Raw genomic sequence first — 19,105 nt, forward strand, 5'->3', positions numbered from 1 at the left:
CTTCAAGTCTACTAGCATTTGCTTTGTTGGTCTTGAACCCAGAACTGACTGATGGTACATTTTAGAAACGGTAAAGGATCCTAAACATCAAGCATATAGTGGAAACACTCTCTGATAAATTTCATGAATTCTCATTTTAAAATGCTGATTTGTTAGAAACGAAATGCTTCTAATCCAGTTGTAATCGTAGAAGTACTTCCATGTTAGAGATCTTGCCCTATTAAACTTGGGCTTATTGTATCCAAGCTACTTGCAAATGATGAATATTTTCATAAGCAGATTTCTGTCAGTCTTTACGTAAAGTATCATGGCTAACAGCTTGTTAAACTGAATGAGATCAACAGGTTGGCTTCCAGTGTCAATGAAAACTAAACCAGAAGAACGAAAATGAAGCATTCCACAAGGATTTTTCGTGTTATTTGTGTTTATATAAAAATACTTCCTTTAAACAACTGTTAAGAGGTCAACTCATTTAAAAATGATAATTTGGGATTAGCTATGTTGAAATGCAAACAAGTACATTTATTAAAATAACTAACTTTCACTGGATTTGCCTGGGAAAACTGATTTCTTACAAAATAAATTATCTTCTACAGACCATACCATCTAAAAGAAATGCAAGAATCAGGAAGAAAGTACAAAGACCACTCAAATCAATACCAAACATTCTAGTGCTCATCTATGAGATATATTATCTATAAAATAGTTTAGTATTTCAAATTACAAGTTTCTAATAAAATAACAAACTTCAACAGGATTGATCGTATCCTTTGCAGGGACAAGTGCTGTTACAGTTACACAGAAATGTAAATGTTTATTGAAAACCTAAGGCTAAAACTGGTACCTGCTATACAAGTGACAACATCAGCTTTCTTTTGTCAGAAGGATCTACAGCACACAACACAACTCCTTGTTGCAAATAAATGTATCAACCGAACAGCTTAAAGTGGCAAAAAGGTGTTTGCCAAGCTTCATCTTGGACCCCATTTGATGTCTTTTACACCATGAAATTGCCTTTTCAGAGCATGGCTGTCTGCCCACTCAGCATTTAGATATGAGTCATCGTCATCCTCTTCTAGTTTCTGTAAACAGAACAGACAGGTGAAGAAGGCAGTAAATAACATAACCTCCAGTTAGTGTCTGCAACAGCACAGCTCACATGCAGTAAAGAGACACTGTTACCTTAAGTTCCTCCTGCTTTTTGTAGTAATACAGCATCATCTGTTTTTGCTCTTCATGACTAATCAGAGGTTCACGCCCTGGAGCTCCTTGTCCTTTCTGAAAGGGAAATCATAAATTTTATTTATGATGGCATCTGCGATACAGAAGAGAAGTTGCTATGCAAAGATAGCAAAATCTTTTTTCAGACAATAGGATTTCTGAAATTTAATAAAGTCCCTCAGAACAGGAAAATAAAAGTTGAAAAACTTCTGCAGCATTCAAGTAAGAATTATTTTTTCATCTCAGCATCTGAATCACGCTGTCAATTTTGTGAACATCAATGGAAGTAGCAATAGGATTGAGTTTATTTTACTTATACTCCTCTAAAAGACATAATAAATCTTTGGTTTAAGGTCGTTCCAGATGTCTTGGGATGGGTCCATCCATCTTCAGCTCCCCTGCTAATACAAACTCAAGATGGCACATGACTTAAGTAAAGCAGGGAAGGAAGGCAGTTACAAAACACTACAGATAAAAGAAATTTTGTTACTACAAATATTCCCCACACACCACCCCCCCAGGCAACTGTCCTTATGGAAGAAATAATGCACACAGCAGAAAATAGCTGACGACAGCTATTGCCAGCAATAGCAAACAGAACAGTTTGAAAGGAGATGGTGAATCCTCTCTGGAACAAAAAGGGTCGGAGGTGGTTTAATTTAGCTCTCTAACCCAAAAATGCAGGCATCTCTTGTCAGATTGAAAACCACCATACTACTCTGCATTCTCTGAAGAGGCCCATCAACTAATTAAACAGTAAGACAACTTTCCTGGGAGCCTAACACCTCAATGGCTGTTGATTTGTCAAACAATTTTTCAGTCACCCTGATAGGAAAAAGAAAGCAATTCTGTTCTTCTAAATGACAAACACATAAATCACTTGACTTATTTTTCAGGAATCCTATTACAGACACCTGCAGATAATAAGATCTGCCATAAACCTCAATACTTTCTGTGGCAGAGAAGCTCTCACTGACATGGAAGTGAAATGCAGCTCCAGAGTAATTCTGAGCTATGGGCAAGCACTCAAAGACATTTGACATTCACAAAAGCACCCTTTGAATGTGGTTTTATAGAGAGACAGACAGACACACGAACAGTGTGAGCATCTTCTGCCAAAGCTCTGAAAATGAACTGAAACCTCAAACATTCTTTCCTTGAGTATGGCATTGTCACCACCGATGAACACAACTGCACAGTTAGTACACAATCATTTTGTCCAAAAAATAATGAACAGTCCCAGTAGCTTGGTACTAATTATGATACTGCAAGAATATGACCATTGTGTCAGACACCAGTATACGTTTAACGACTGGCTTTTGCTGAAGCATCAGGTCTATAAACTGAGAAGCAGCAGGACAACTTTGCCTCAGTTTAGCTAATTACTCCGGAGGATGACTCAGACCTGTGTTCAAATTAATACAGAAGGCCTCATCTGCTTCATCACATCTCACAACTGGAAAGTCTCACTTCTTTAAAAAAAGTTCAGCTGGAAGCTTTCAGTAAGCTGCTGCCAACAGCACAACTGGGTGGTACGGGCCCAGCAGCTTGTTCTTCCTTCTAGCACCGAGCGAATGCTCACTTAACACTTTGGAGAAGTGGAAGGTCAGGCTCTCGCACAACCTGTGTCCTCTCAAAAAAAGAGAGACATGTCCACATTTCCAAGGCAACTGAAACAGTCTGAGGACCTGCCATCAAGAGACTCAGGACATCACTGGCAGAAAATTACTGAGTTACAGACACTGCCTTTCAGACACAGAACAGACTAAAACAGAGGTGAAAGGTATCCACACCACATATGCACAAAACATTAAAAATGTTTTTTAAGGGCCAGAAAAAAATGGTGATGGAAAGAAAAACATTCACAAGTACAATTAGAAAAACTGGGCAGACTGAATGACTGGGTCTGTTCAGTGCTCTTGCACCAAGATGAAACTGAGAGCCACTTGAGGTTTTTTAACTTTTCAATTTGCACTTCATCTATTTTTAAATACCTCCTTGCTGTACTTTTTAAAAGTGCTACGGAGCACGTAATAGCATCTACAGTATTTAACTGACAGGCAAAGAGATTACTAAAGAAAAACTTAGAATATAATAAACTAAAACCTTAAAATAGTTGTACAGTTTTGACACTCAAGTCGGAACTAATCTAATCCATTTTATACACCTATGGAAAATTCTCCCCCACAGAGAATTAGACAGCCAAAGGTGAGTAACTTGTAAAGAAAACTCCCAGCAACACTTACTTTCTGTATCTTGACAATGATGGTTGTTTTCTCATTTTTGCCTACATAGTCGGAGAGCAACTTTGTCTCTTTCAACTCCTTTCCTGCCCACCACAATTGTGCTTCTGATTCTGGTATAACTTCAAGTCCAGCCTTTGATAAACAAAAAACCAAACAAGGTGAAGTGGGGTGTGTGCGTGTTTTTTGCCTTTTTTCAAATCCAGAAACATTTTCTGGGAAAATCTTTCTGGAATTCCTAACAGAAAGGCCAGTGTAATTTCAGACTACACTTCTGCTACATCTCTGTCCTCATACTAATTGACAGCATTTTTGCTCATATTCCATTCAATCCTGATCTAACATAAACACTTAGGGCAATAAATTCTCAATACTGGCATAAGACAGACATGACAAGCTATTTAAAATGAGTCCCAGATTTACCTGAACTTTGTATGTAACATTAGAAATCGATTTCATTCTTCCTTCCAGTTAAGCTAGTGGTGTGCTTTTACATAAACTACCAGAAAAAATACTAAACAGAATTTGTTATGCAAATAAAAACAACCTTCGCTGATAAAACGGAGAACATAAAACATAGTTAACCCAGGCACTACATATAATCCAAATACTTTACTGCATACATGAGTTCCAGACAAGTCTTCTCTATCTTCAATCTCCATCCTAACTGGATCATGTGGAGGCAATCCCATTGGATACACAATCATTACAGCCCCTCGGAGCTGGTCCAATGCATCTTTCACCATCTCCATATTAACACACACATTGGCCTGAACTTGTTTCTGAAACACAGACAGGGATCATTGGTAATTTAAAAAAACATGCAGAAAGCCTTTGCTTTGTAGTCAGTTCAAAGGTTCAATAGTGGGATATGTGAGCAAAGGTGACTGGCTGCACAAAGATATCAGAGCCACAAATTTTCTCATTTGAATGTTGACTTCTGAACACAGCACTCCACTTTTGCCCCTTCCATTTAGCTTGCTTACACAGGGGGGGGTGGTGGGAAGAGATCGTCACTAAATTGTGCAGGAGGTATTTAGTAACAAATGTCTTTGGGATACAGGCATTTGAACAAGTACACATGTGACCACAGAAACTGGATGGGGGAGTCTTTTGTTCTGAGTATTTGTGATCCATGAACAAGATTCAAACCAGCAGAATTCAAGTGAAGGTTAGAGAAGGGGTCTTAAAACTTGAGCAAAAAAATAGAACACAATATGAGCAGAAGAGTAAAGCTTGGCATATTGCACAGCTTATGCAGAGATCTGTAATCTCAAATACTTGAGATCATTCCAAACCCTATCACAACAGATAGAGGAAAACCAAGATCCATCTGGAAGCGCAGAAATCAAGTTTGTGCTTATAGATTTACCAGTTCCAATATTTTAAGGAACAAGGTTTATAAAGAGAGTAAGAGAATGTTGCCTCCTTGTGGACATTTTAAAACTAATTGTCCGGCAAGTACAATTGGTTTCTCAATCTCGGATAATCAACTTTTATTTTTTTAAAAAAATACACTGGCATATTTCTTCACTTCCATCATTGTAAAGTGATGAACCTAACAAACCACTTCCCAAACTATCCTTAACTTCATTCACCAATGAAGGGCAATAATTTTGGGAGTAAGTCAGCATGCAGGGCATCAATTTTGCAACTTTTTATTGTAACTGACAACAGGGTATATAGTTAGAGGTTTCACCCAGGAAGACCTGCAAAGTGGAGACCAGATCTGCAGATATTTTTGACTCAAGAAGTAAAATTTTGCATTATTGATTTCCTCCCTGTTTAGAAACAGAGCTGATGACAGGCAATCCAACAGGAAAAAAAAAAAAAAAAAAAGCCTATCGAGAAAATCTTTATAGTCCAGAAGCTTTAATCTGAAACATCTCTCATTTTGTGTAATTTTGCTATGACTAAGAACAGTTCGGCTGAAATCATGCCTCAGTTCAGGAAAAGTCTGCTGCACCTCAACACACTGAGTGCTGCCAGGTGACAGGACAGCTCCTCAGCTTGCCTCCACGGGGCCCTTGGAAACACTGAGCTGCTCACTCCAAATGACTGATATGACACCGTTATCAGCAACAAAACAGCCAGTAAGTCCAATTCGAGTGCACAGGCAACACCAAAAGTTCAGTAACATTATCCATTTCCATAACTGGTTTAAGGCTGTTTTAAAGTTCCACACATACCAGTTCCCAGAACTGTAAGGGTGGGGAGAAGAAAATTGCTTACAGATGTTTACAAAAAAGAAATCTGGTAATAAATACTATTTAATTTGCATTTCAAAGTTATACAAAAGCTGAGACAGAACGCAGAGCATCTACAGATTGGGACATAGGGGCATACCCTCACACTTATCTTTAAATACCCAAACTTGTTGGGACTGAGCACAGGTCCAAGTGCTTGTAAAACCAAGGCCTAATCTAAGAGATTAGAACACATTTTTCAATTAATTACACGTAAAACTCAAAAGACTACGTTAACGAGCAAAACCTGGTTTATTCCATGAACACCGCAGAATGCAGTTAATTTTTCACCAGAAAACATGACAAGCATTCGCCCAAAGAACGCATCAATAGCAAATCAAGAGCGTGTGGATAAAATTAAATGTGATTTAATCATTCAATGTGGTCTTGGCTGCCAGTGATCACTTGGAGTTTAATATCTGATTCCTTAACTTGTTGAACCAGCTTGCCAAAAGCCATTAGGAAAATCATTAACAGAAATGTCAGGTTTTATTACACTATACACATCACTTCCATGATATTACTCGAAAACTGTCAGCCCTTGCACTGAAAAAAGTCTATTTTTTCTTAAGCTGCTGCACAACTAGACAGCACCTATTAAGGAGGTCCCACAGACCACAGGCTACTTTAGGAAACTTACCCTAGAGACTAATGCCTTGGCTTCCTCTATTGTCTTCTTTATAACTTGCTGCATTTTTTCATTTGGAGCTAAAAATAAGAGACACGTATTTAATAGCCTAGACTTATTATAAAGAAACCAAGCAAACAACCTGTCCAGGTTGTTCTCTACTGTAAGCAAATGAAATGTTGTTAAATCACAAAGCAAGACAGACACTACTAAGTTGCAGTCTATTTACCAGTTTGATAGTTCATTGCTGTTATTTCTTACTAATTTAAGAAACAAAACGGTATTCCTCATGACAGCGCCAAACTTACTTTTCCACAAAGACATTTGACTGGTATTTGGAACTTCATGTGGGGCAAAAGTACCAAGTTGAAAGCAACAGCCATAATCTCATACCCTCCGCAATCAAAAACATCTCTCCCATGATGTACTTACAACTATTGGGGGCTGTACCAGCAGATGTGCTTTAACCAGGGACAACAGCTTGGAGTTTTCTGACCTTTGTCTAAGTAAAATCACAATCTGACATCAACTGCAGTTTTGCAAATACATAGCTATCTACTTTAATTGTTTTAAAAAACTTCTCCTCAAACACAAAAAATCCAATTAAATCGTGTTCACAGCTGATTAAATACATCATTTGACGGTATTTGCTTTGGCCCACATTTAGACACAATTCAATGTCATAACTTCGTTAATATTACAAAGCTGTTCTCCCACTAACAAACAAATGCCAGAGAACTACTACAAGTGGTACTGTCCTTACGCTAAAGCTGCTTGCAGACTTTCAGTGTAAGGCCCAACACTGCTAACAACCACAACAAACAAGACAGTCTTTGTCTGCATGCCTACGTATGAGACAGCCATTTCCGAGAATACAGTTAGGAGGGAAAACTTTTAGCTATGATATAAGCTCTTAATAAAGTTCAGCAGAAGCTTAAATTCAATTGGACAATGTGTTAGAAGAATTATCTTCCCCAAAATAAGACACTGGGAGTAAGCTGTTTGCGTATGACAAGTTAAGACCAAGTTATTTTACTCAGATTCCTCTTTAACTGAGCTGCCCTGCAACCAACATCTAAAGGGCTGCTGACCCAACAAGGGCTGTTGTGGGTGTCAAAAGTACAGGGACAGAGAGCAAGACAACAACTGTGGTCTCTTCTGTGCAATTGGTTCTCATGCTCTTGATGGTAAAGCAGTGCTCGAAACACATACCAAGTGCTAAGGCAAAACCACTTGGCTGGAGTTGCAGAAAAAAAAAAAAGTGATGTGACCGTGTTCTGTAAGTCTGAGTCACAGTCAATGAGAAAAAAGGAGAAACACTAGAAAAACCACCAGTTAATGTATCTTGGAGCCTCGGGAGAAAAACAGTACTCTACATATACATTTACAAATGGGAGAATAAATCAAAGAGGAAGAATCAGCTTGCTTCTGATAATTGTTTCCTTATCTTTGGAGTTTACTTGCAAATACTACTGTTGTAAAGTTAAACAGCATAGGTGCTGAAGAGACATACTACTGTTTACGCTTTTAAACCAATACTATACCAGGTCCTAACCCAAGACAGAAGACTTAAGTATCTAACTCATAGTTTACCTAATCTATTGTGAAAACTGGCTCCTGAAATAGCTAGCACTTAACAAATCTACAACTGCCTTTACAAGAATTTATTTATAGGACAAGTTTTGTAACTAATATAAGCTGGCTAACACGCTGGCCTGAAATCAGACGTCTACTTAGTATCTACTCATTTTCTAGTGCTTCCAGGACAGCAAGGTAAAAGTGAAAGGTCCAGAATTATGGGGTTTATGTTCCTCGTTATATTACAGATTATCTGCAGGGAAAGAAGCAAACATTTACATCTGATTTACCATGTCCATTTCTTCGCCCAATTTCATCCTTTTTGAAGACACTTCCACCACTTGGTACACACTTTTCTGCCCACTCATCCTTTAACTTCAGTTCTTCGATTTGCTCATCTGTCAGTCCTTGCATATTATAAGGCAAGAAAACACCATGCTCTGCCAGCTCCTCCATCTCTTTAAAGTGTTTAGAGAACAAGATTAAAATTCTGTTATTGAGAACATACCATTTAAAAAAGCCTTTCATATTATGTACATGAAGACAAACCTTATTCCTATAATTCAGTTTTTAAAGAGCTTAAGTATATGGAATAAATAATAAGGTACATAAATACACATATATAAATATGTAAGCTGTAATTATATTACAATTCATACATTTCACATATATATGAAGCAATGTAACAAACGACACAGTTGCAGTTATGCAAACCTACATGTTACTGGCTGGCCATAAGCTTTTTCTTTTTGGTACTTCCTTAGCTTTAGCTGACTGGATATTCCGTTTTCCAAGTACTTTTGGGAAAGCAAGTTTTTTCAAAATGGAAACATATTTTATTGTTATACAGTAATCAATGTCTTTGCAGTTGAGAAAATATGTAACTGGACTATCTACAGCTTTGGCTGTACAACAGACCCAAAGAGTCGGATTCACACCCAGCACGAAATAAAAAGTAAACAAATGTCTCTATGGTAATTTATGTCTAATCGAGAAGCAATTCTAGCTGAGACAACAGAGAGGTGTACATGCACAAGGCACAGCCTCACGCAGTGAGAACGGGCAGGGTGTGGATGTCATTTCCTAACTCTGTTATCTAGCCTACAGCATCTGATCCTCAGCCTACAAGCTTCCTCACCACTTTCCCCTCAGAGCAACTTACGCAGCTGTCAGCCCACCTCACAGCATCCTTTCCTTGAAGGCCCTCCAGCCTCTTTCCCATCATCATGTTAATTAAAGCATATCCATCTCACAACAGGCACACGAGAAGTACCCCAGGTCTCAAGAAACAGTAATTTTGTTCCCATGGCTTGGGAATATAGGCACCCTCATGAAAACAGAAAGGCCAAGGCTAAGTAAGTGAGTACTGTGGAGTGACAGCAGCAGATCTGTGGAGTGAGTGAGTGCTGGAAACATTGTAACCACAGCACCTGTGTTCAGGATTTTTTTTAATTTCAGATTAGCCTCAGTATGGCCTCATACACTACATACATATTTGTGGCTGGAGCACATCAAGTGTAAATGGGCTGCACTTTTCAGCTCAGTGTCATCTGAATCTCTTCATGTATTCCCAGGCTGATCCACAATGCAAACCAAAGTGGGGCAGCAGGGACAAACAGTAGATGTTTTTCAAAAGCTGCCTCCTCAGTTGAACTCAAGCACTAATTTAGGTACATCCAGTGAGTCTATCGCATGGCAAGTGGATGCCTGGCGCCAACACGAGAAGTCTATTCACATGGAGGGTACACCGCTGGTCACGGAGTATATACACGGCCTTCCTGGGACAGGACATGCTGCAGTTCAGTCATGCAACGGATGACTTTTCAGCCACGTACAGTGGGAAACTCAGAGCCATACGGTTTCCAAAAAATAAGGATTACTAAAGTACCAGCAGGTGAGAATTTACACATGCTTCGGCGTTTCCAGTGGGTACGCACTGTTCTCGTAAATTTAGGGGAGGATGGCTTATCTGCCTGGGCTGGGAGCTGAGAGGTACCTCTGAACTCCTGCTGGCAGAGAACTGCGAGCCCAGGAACTCCCCGCCCGCCCCTCCGCCGCCAGCCCCGGTCCGGGAGAGCGGGGCACAAGCACCCGGCGGCCGAGCAGCGGCCGAGCCCAGGGCAGCCGGGCTCCCGCGCCCTCGGAGGCGACCTCGAACCCCCGCCCCAGCGCCCCACACCTGCCGGAGGTGGGCCGGGCCCGGGCCGGCGGGGAGCCCACCGCCGCGGCGGGGGGCCTGTACCTGAGCAGAGGCGCTGCACCTTCAGCCTCCCGTTGTAGATGCGGGCGACGAGGCGGACCAGGTCGGCGAGGCGGGTGCTGCCGGCCGCCTCCAGCAGGAACTGGCTCTCGTTGCAGCGCTTCACGTGTAGCCGCACCATGGCGGGGCTGAGGCCGGGGCCGCTCCGCGCCCGCACGGCGAGAGGAGGCGGCCGTCAGGCCCGCGCAGCCGCTGCCCCTCTGCCCTCCCCTCAGCAACGGCTCCGCGTCCCTGGATACCGGCGGGCCCGGCGCTCCCCAGCCAGCCTAAGGGCGCGGCACCGCCCGGCTAGCCTCGGCCTCAGCCGGCCCGGCCCGGCCCCCTCTTACCCGCCCGAGCGCCCACCGGAGCCGCCAGCAACGGCCCCACCCGCCGGCCCCGCCCTCCGGCCCGCGGGCACTTCCGCTTCCGGCCCCGCCGCTGCCGTCATGGGAGACGCTTAAAGAGCCCGCGCACCCCCACTGAGCCCAGCGGTGCCGCGGCACGGCGCGCCCCGGGACAGCACCCCCGGCACAAAGAGAGGAAAAGCGCGTTTCTCGAGGACAGGTCTGTTTATTTCACGAATACACCGCCGCCCGCCGCAGGCTCGCCAGGGCACGCTGCCCGCCGCGGCGGCGGCACAGCGCGGCGCCGGGAGGTGACAGCCACGAGCAGCGTGTCGCAAGCGGGGGCGCCCCGGCCCGCAGGGCCACGGCCACAGCGGTCGCCAGGATGCGTTGAGCGTCTCAGTTATGATTCTTAAGTCTTTTCGGAGCTTCTGCTAGTCGTTGCTTCCGTCAATACACGTTACAGTGATTAGCTATATATATATACATATGTGGGCTTGGAGCATCTCTTGCCATCTTTGCAGTACTCAGCTGTCCATCTCCGTACTCCTGTAAGGTGCAGGAGTGCTGCCTACCAGGTACACTTTAGACAGTAGGTTTTAGTCACTGTAATTAAATATTCAACAAAGAACATATTTATCATGTAACTCCCACTAGCAAAAAGTGTGTCCCCTCCCCAATTGTTTTGCTAATGTAAGAATATACCAAAACACCGATCACACAGATGTTTATAGCAACAGTTTAAACCAAGGTCAATCACACACCAGAGGACAAAGCGCATAGTACCACTGCTGCGTAACATGTACAAGTACTGCTGAATGACGGGAACGGAAAAAAGCACAATAGAAAACTCACTATCATCACTCCTCTATCCAACTGCAGCTCGTGGCAATGCCTATACTGTTTTAAAGGAAGAGTGAATTATTTCGTAAATAATGTTTTGATAGCATTTGAGAATTTAAAAAAAAAAACAACCTAGTACTGTCACTGTGTATTTTGCTACTATAAATATAATGCTAGTAGTATGTTGTGTTTCAGTCCCTGGTTCTGCAGAACCAGTACGGTTTGTTTGCAAGTAAGCCAGTGCGTGTAGGCGTGGATTTGCAGTCCCCCAAGAGACGACAATGTGACACCTTCAGCTCCGGATAAAAGCACGAAGCTGCGGATACCAGTTATGGCCTAAGACACTGTGAGGAGAACTGCAGGGTTTTGTAGCATATGTAAGTGAAGCTAAGGAAATCCGTTATTTTAAATTGCCTCAAGATAACAGCATACCATATTTTAGGTAATTTCACATGAGCTTTAGAAAATCATAAAAGCACAGAGTTGCGTTTTTATAGCATAATATGGAGAACTGCGACTTAGCCTTCACTAGCCTCAAAGCAGCACCAGCACCTCTGGGCAAGGACACTTACTTAGCTTTAACTGCAGAAGTGACAGAATGACATTATTCAGCTCAGAGGCTTACTGCTCTCCTGTTGCAAAGTACAATTTTAAAAAATACAGCAGTAAGTCTGGTAGATGGGGAGGGTACCAAACAGACAGCCCCATCACATAAGATGACTTTCTCCTTCTCTGATGTTGCAACACAGCTGCTGGTTCTTTCGCTCAGATCTTTCTGGAGGACAAGAAAGCTCTTCTAAGAGGGCAAAAGAGGAGGGACAAGCCAACTCCACCATGTTGTCTGCAACTGGAAAAGACTGGCTTGTATCTCAAAACCCAAGGGGAATTTTTTTCCAGAGGTTGAGGAGAAATTTGTTGTATCAGTTGTTTACAATTTGTTGAAGAAGGTATCTTTAAAGTAGTGATGAATAAATGGATGATATGGAACAATTACTCTGAAGTAATGATAGTGAGTATATGTCACAGTAAGATTTAATAGCTGAAATGTACTGACACAGAAGATTAAAGTGAAATATTGAATATATTAATATGCAAAGTTTTGTTTCTATTTTGAAATTAGACCATTTTTGTTGTGCCTCAAGTTCAAATATAAGCCTTACAAATATCCATAGCCTCTTATAAATTAAACAACTTCTAAACAATACTTGTCAACATTCAAATCTCAAACTTTGGCAGCTCTTTGGTAAATACTTATAAATATCAATTAACAAAACAGTAAAAAGGGAGTGGGGAGGCTACCAGCAGGGAGCCTCTTTTTTTGAAATTCCACAAAGGGGAATCGAAATGAGAGAGCTCCCTAAGCAAAAACTGTATCCAAGATTGGTATATTTTAATGAGATTAGTAGTTCATCCTTCTTTTCTCTGTCTATGCAAATACTATTACATCGGGATTTTATTAAATTTCAGACAATTTTTTGTGCTCTACCATATATACATATTCAAAATTTACACACAAACAATAGTGGCTGTTTATGAATAGTTAAGTTTCAGTGCATTTGACAATTAATTATTGCACACAGAATAATCTCAAATGCCCAATTATTCTACTGGATAAATGTATCAACAAATATAACCTCTTATATTTTTTAACACCTATCTTTCTGTAAAATCTTGTGTTGGTGACACCTTAGGTGCCGAAGAAGTGAAAGGATCTGCGGGGGATCTGTTGCTGGTTAGTCGTGACGGTATAGGAGGTGCAGGTAGTCTTCTTGCTGGCATTGTATAGAAGCAATCGGTAGAACTTTTACTCCAGTCATTATCAAAGTTAAAGTCTGAACCAAGAAAAGTATTTTGTTCAGTGCCCAGCAACTCTGGAGATCCAGCTGACTTCCTGGAACTGATTCGCTTAAGATCTGGAACACTGTTAGATGGCTTTAGCTTTATGTTGAAATTTTCCTCCTCATCATCAAACGTTACCCATCCTTTTGGCTGTACATTTTTTACCATGAGAGATTTACTTCGCAAGCAAAAAGTGTTTTCAGATGCAACGACAGAAAATGCAGGCTTGCTTGTATTACAGCTGGGGGGATTTAGAGAAGGGAAAGGATTGCAAGCAGCACGTCCTTCTAGTAAACGTGAAGTTATTTCAGACTCTCGTGTTTCTGTTCTAAACGGGTTTCCAGCATTAGGAGTTCTTTCAGTGAACGGATTTGTGCAGTTCAGTCCAGTAGTAAATGGATTTGGAGAGCTACGCTTATGTTCCTGGGATATGTTAAAGGTTGGAATAGGAGGTGTTGCTGGCATGCAATTTACAGTATTCAAAATATCAGCATCTCTTTGTGTTGCGGAAGGCAACTGCATCAACTCCTTTTGGTTCAAAGTGGGAACAGGTGATGTTTGAACAGACGTCTGCATCTTTGACACAAGCAGCTTAAACGACAAATCTTCAAAAGGGTCACTGTTTAACTGTGTTTCAAGTTTAGAGCCGTACGTTCCATTTGTTTTGATCTGGAAAGAAAACAAGGTGCTTAGTAATCACATGGCTGGCTGTTTTAAGATTATCACTAACTCCCCATTTCTCACTCTTCTATGAGAAGAAAAGAAGCTCTTGGGGGCTTAAACGGAAACTTCCATACAATTTGGTTGTAACTTGCACAATGCACTTGTAGTGGAATTATTGCTGCTTTTCTGGAAAACAGTAACTCTTAACCCCTTCTCTGAAGAAGGGCCTACTAGTCATTAAACACCATTTCCCTCCCTTGTCGGTCGATGCAGCTTGAATTCCCTTCATGCAGGTCAGAATCCTAGCCAAAAGCACTAGTGGACATTGTGTAAGGCCACCTTTAAGAAACTTGGGAAGTGACATCGTATTCTAAACAAGTGATAACCCAGCGCAAATATGAAATAAAAAGCTCTAGGTTTGACTGTTTGAGAGTTTATAACACTGATGTTACAAGCAATCTTTAAGCATCACAATGGAAGGAAAAATTAGTGTTATTAGTATATGCACTTCAGATATTTCCATGTAGACATATGCATCTGTAGGTATCTCCAGTGCTTCTTGACAGGTGAAGGTATGATCACCAGTTTGTAATATTTTAAAATGGCAAGTTATCATTGTTTAGAATAATACCAAATTTTTTCCACAGAACTTCTCATCTTTTAAAAACAAAATATTCCGTCTCTTATAAATTTCTTCAAACAGCAATGCAACTTTTATACCTTGTAACAGCTGTCCAAAAAGGTTAAATATCTACCTTTGTTCAAGTCATCACACTGACAGAATAGAGTTTGGAGCTTCTGCTTATTAAATGAATGCAAAAAATTAAGCTTAACTTAAGACAGCTTCTGTGAATTAAATTTCACAAACAAATTTTTCCTTTTAACACATCACCTTAATATACCCAAATAGTTTGGATCTTTAACATAAAAATTCTGTTAACTAATGTTTTGTTGAACTAGGATGCTAACTAAAACTATCAACTACAATGTGACATTATTACAGCTTAACCTCAGTCTGTAAACATCTTGGTTTTACCGCACTGATTGTGAATAGTTTGAAGCCTAAGCATCTATGCAGAATTAGTCTACAGGCTTCAGAGACTCTCAGGAATAGAATAGTAAGAATATCGTACATTTCCCCCAGTGAATCCAGCATAGCAATTTCTTTTTAAAAATTACAGTTGTAGCTTGAATTGGTTGGTAGGAGAAACAAAGTATGCTGGCAACAATGTATTTGCTCTTCTGGTGGTTTTTTCAACCAACAGTATCAGTTACATGCATCCCTGGTACTGCTACCTCAGAGTGTTTCTAAAATAGATGAGGCCTAATGCTACCAAACTATAAATAGAGTAATTCAATATTGGTATTTTTATATGTATATAGTAAGTGTTTTGGAAAACAATATTAAAAAAAAAGGCACCAAGTGACTGAGTGGGGAAATGTGAATAATTGAACTGTAGAAAGAATATAAATCATATGCAGCTTGGCACCAGCTGGTTAAGTCCTGTGTTCATTAACCAAGTAATCAAAAAGTACAAGATCCCAAAGATATTATGAATCCCAATTGCTCTTTATCATAAGTTAAAAATTTCTCAGAATAATTCTGGAACGAAATGCTTTTAAAATTGTAACAAACAGTAGCATGTTTTGCTTTGAGTAATATTAAGTTCTCCGTTCTTTGAGAAATGTGAAATACGAGTTTTACTTTTTTTACTTTGAAAAAATTTTGGCAGTGCAATTGCATCAGGATTTATTTGTATTAAAGAGAAACATTAACTCCAACACCTACTAATTTTTTTCCAAATAGACTGAGACCAGGAGATTCAGCAGTGACTAAGCAACATACGTGAGGTTCCAATTGTTTCATAAAAGATGATGAAGCAAAATATTTGCTATGGTGCTAATAAATACAGTTAACAGTATCAATTCCAATTGCATTATCAAAGGAAAAAGCAAACTATGGTATGACAGTCAATTCATTAATGTGGACAGGTGATTTTTAATGTGGATGAAACTGCAGATGTATGAAAACAAGATTCATACATCTTTTCTGCTTAAATAGATGGTAATACAAGATTGGTAAATAGTCAGATACCTGTTACCCTGATGGTTGCTCCTGCTTGTGAAAAAGAAACAGACATCAAAGGAAAGAAAATTAGGAAGAAAATCCAAGTAACAAAGCAACCTCATGTTAAAAATACTTTCAAGTTTTCATAAAACTGTTTTTTGAGATATGAATACAAACAAAAAATATTTATTACATGCTATACTAAACTGTAAATTTCTGTTGTATTCTAAGACTTGCAAATGTAAAAAAACCCAGCTCAAGCCAATTCTGTTATTTTCACACAGACATTCATTGTGCAGCTGATTGTGCTATTTTTTGAGGATCAATTATAGACAGTCTAATTCTAACCATCCATTACCATGAGAAGCACTATAGCCCTCATTCTGGGAACTGTGTTTGTATAATCACTCATCTATAGTAACAGCTTTTCAAGCTGAAAAAAACCGTAAGACTTCTCATTCAATCAAAAACCAAACTCTCCCTAATTTATAATAAATAAAATCTATTTACAATAACTAATTTTCTTCCTTAATGTATTGCTTGGTAATCTATAGAGTCCTGAATATTCACACTGTATAAAAGCAATTATTTATAAAAGGAGATATTTAGGCTCTTAAATACACAATCAAGCTTTGAATCAAAGGATGGGCTTGGAATCCACTACCTCTCAAAAGACTTTGGATTTATTTAAAGATCTTTCATTAGAAAACTTCATATTTACAAATGATAATCAGGAAAGGAAATAAACATAATTTAACTAAGTTTAAAAAAAAGAAAGAAAAAGAAAAGGGAAATAAAAAAATCTAAGCTGGAGACAACAAATGAAGCTCAAAGTGGGCCTTCCTTGTGATTGCGCAGCCTGCATTTATCAAAGAGAAAATTAGTCTAGAGTAGTCTTACACTATAACTTAAACTCAGATAGCTGGATGTTGTTAACAATATAGCCACAGCATTACACAGCTCAAAAACCTGTTTACAGTGTTCTTAAGCATATTTTTTATTGCTGTGTATACACACAGGTAAACATAACTTTCATAACAACTTTGAAAGAACTGCTTGCACCTCTTTCAAAGAATGATTAGTGGTAAAACCACATTTAGAAGGTGTGAGGCTCTCAAAAGTGACACAATGCAATCTGTTTCTGTTCACAAAATTGGTACCTTCTCAAGTACCTTATGCCTCCATGTATATTCTCTGCTGGCAACACTTCATACTTCACAACAAACTACAAAAAGTCCTGATATTCTATCTGCATATCCAAAAATATCCTCCATTTTTTGGCCTAAGCTTCCAAAATGAAAAAAAGCTAACAGGCAGAGAGAGAAGTTCAGCAGAAAGAAAGGAAGAACATTTAAAGATTTTTTTCAATTAGAATTCAAAATCAACTCCCTGAGGACTGCATTTGGCCGCTTCATTGTGGTACAAACTAGGTATTAACTAACTCCTTTAGTGAAAGTGGGCTTCAAATGTGGAGATAAAGTAAAATCTAAAATACTGAGGAGAGTTTAGGTAGTCATAAATAGCCACAGCTAGGTTTATGTTTAAAAAAAAAAAGAACGCCAAAAAACAAAACCACAAATTTACTCTTGGTAAGAAGTAGGCACAAATCCATCGCTTCAATAAATTTATGCTTTTATTCACATAGTGTGTTACCTGGCCTAGCATCTGAGACTGTAAAAACTAAAAGCACTGGCCTTTAATGAAGAAGTTTAGCCTTATGTATATATAAACAACACTGAAAATCTATTTCTGCATTTTTAAGCAGCAGCAAGAAACTATGGCTTATCCTAGAAAAGGTGGGTTTTTTTTTAAATAACACTAAATCGTCCCACAGATAAGTTTTATATGTTTCTGTATTTTAATTGACATTGCGGAATGGGAAGAAATGTATTTCTATTGAGTATCTTATCAGTATCATCTTCCTGCAATGAATAATCATCAACATAAAGCACCACATCATGCAATCTATAAAGCTTACTTTATAATCAAAACCTGCGTTAGCTAGTTAACATACAGTTGTCATGCATGTGTCATTATAAAATTAAATTTCTTAGACTGAGTATTTTTCCATTCAAAGTCATCAAACAGCAGCATAACTTTAAGAACAAGCTGTCCATAAGTTGTAAGTCTCTCATAAGAAATCTTAAGTTAAACATTTAGTATTTAAGATGTTATTTACTCATGGACAATACATAAGCAATTAAGTATTATACTACTAGAGCCTGATAATCTTTGAATCCAATCTTTTGACCTTTATTTTTGTTTCTTTGCTTGCTCTAGGAGTTTCTCACAAATCTACAGCATTCAGTTCAAGCTGTGTTAATTTACATAATGAAAACACAAGTATACAAGGGTTTTTTTGCTTACCTGCTGCTGTGAAGGAGCAGAATCAGAAGGCAAACTGTGAGATGATCGGCTGCGAGGAGGTGGTTGCGGGGGTTCCAGACTTGGTGGGGCACTTGTCTGAGATGGATGCGATGCCACAGGTATCAGAGGCTCCTGCATCCTTAGCACAGGTGGTGGCTGAGTGGTAGGCTGAGCAGGTCCAGCAGCCTGAGGCTTTAGTGGTTCAGGAAGCAATGGTGAGCCTGCAAGTATATTTGGAGTGTTTTTCATTGCAAAGAACCGAATAGAAATCTTAAGAATAGCATGAAGGAGAACATGTGGCTATGGAAGCAGCAGACAGAACTGCAGAAGGGGCTGTAAGAACAGCAAGTGATCGTGGCAACTAGATTAGAAATCATCAAAAGCTCAGCATATCTGCATTAAAAATTATTACTATAGATACAAAATAGAGAATCAGAACTCATGTCATTCTTAAATGTACTTGTCCTGGTTTCAGCTGGGATGGAGTTAATTATCTTCTCAGGAGCTAGTGCGGTGCTGTGTTTTGGCTTTGGTGTGAGACTTTGGCTTTGGTGTGAGATGTAAGTTGCTCAGGCCATGTTAGCGAAAAGGCTGGAGGGGCACAAGCAATCAGGAGAGGACACAGCCAGGGCAGCTGACCCAAACTAGCCAGAGGTATTCCATGCCGTGGGATGCCATGCCTGGTATATCTACCTGCGGAGTGGCCGGGGTGGGCAGGTCATTGCTGGGGGACTGGCTGGGCATCGATTGGTGGGCGGTGAGCATTGTGCACCGCATGTTCCTTTCTTCCTTTCCCTCTGGATTTTATTCTTTCCCTCCCCCC

General features: G+C 39.8%; 2 protein-coding genes across 12 annotated transcripts in view; both read right to left on the bottom strand.

Moving 5' to 3' along the window:
- Positions 1-404: 404 nt before the first annotated feature.
- LOC308058648 (cilia- and flagella-associated protein 298-like) lies at positions 405-10,489 on the bottom strand. The gene is made up of 7 exons (XM_080374752.1): positions 10,159-10,489; positions 8,207-8,374; positions 6,351-6,418; positions 4,088-4,246; positions 3,468-3,599; positions 1,183-1,278; positions 405-1,082 (listed from the first exon to the last, which is right to left on the bottom strand). The coding sequence occupies exons 1-7, from the start codon at positions 10,295-10,297 to the stop codon at positions 972-974; spliced, it is 873 nt and encodes a 290-aa protein (XP_080230878.1). The 5' UTR covers positions 10,298-10,489; the 3' UTR covers positions 405-971.
- A 725-nt stretch (positions 10,490-11,214) lies between these two features.
- SYNJ1 (synaptojanin 1) overlaps positions 11,215-19,105 on the bottom strand; it is a 69,162-nt gene continuing 61,271 nt past the window's right edge. For 10 of the 11 annotated variants that reach the window (XM_080374697.1, XM_080374688.1, XM_080374695.1 and 7 more), the window contains 2 exons: positions 18,283-18,503; positions 11,215-13,853 (listed from right to left, as the gene is read on the bottom strand). In XM_080374697.1, the coding sequence (XP_080230823.1) occupies positions 12,999-13,853; positions 18,283-18,503 (1,076 nt within the window). In that variant the 3' untranslated portion in view covers positions 11,215-12,998. Of the gene's footprint in view, positions 13,854-15,942; positions 15,967-18,282; positions 18,504-19,105 lie in introns of all 11 variants that reach the window. The other variant, XM_080374689.1, reaches the window with a different exon arrangement.

Source organism: Falco punctatus (genome assembly GCF_963210335.1).
Source record: "Falco punctatus genome assembly, chromosome: 2".
Classification (NCBI taxonomy): domain Eukaryota; kingdom Metazoa; phylum Chordata; class Aves; order Falconiformes; family Falconidae; genus Falco; species Falco punctatus.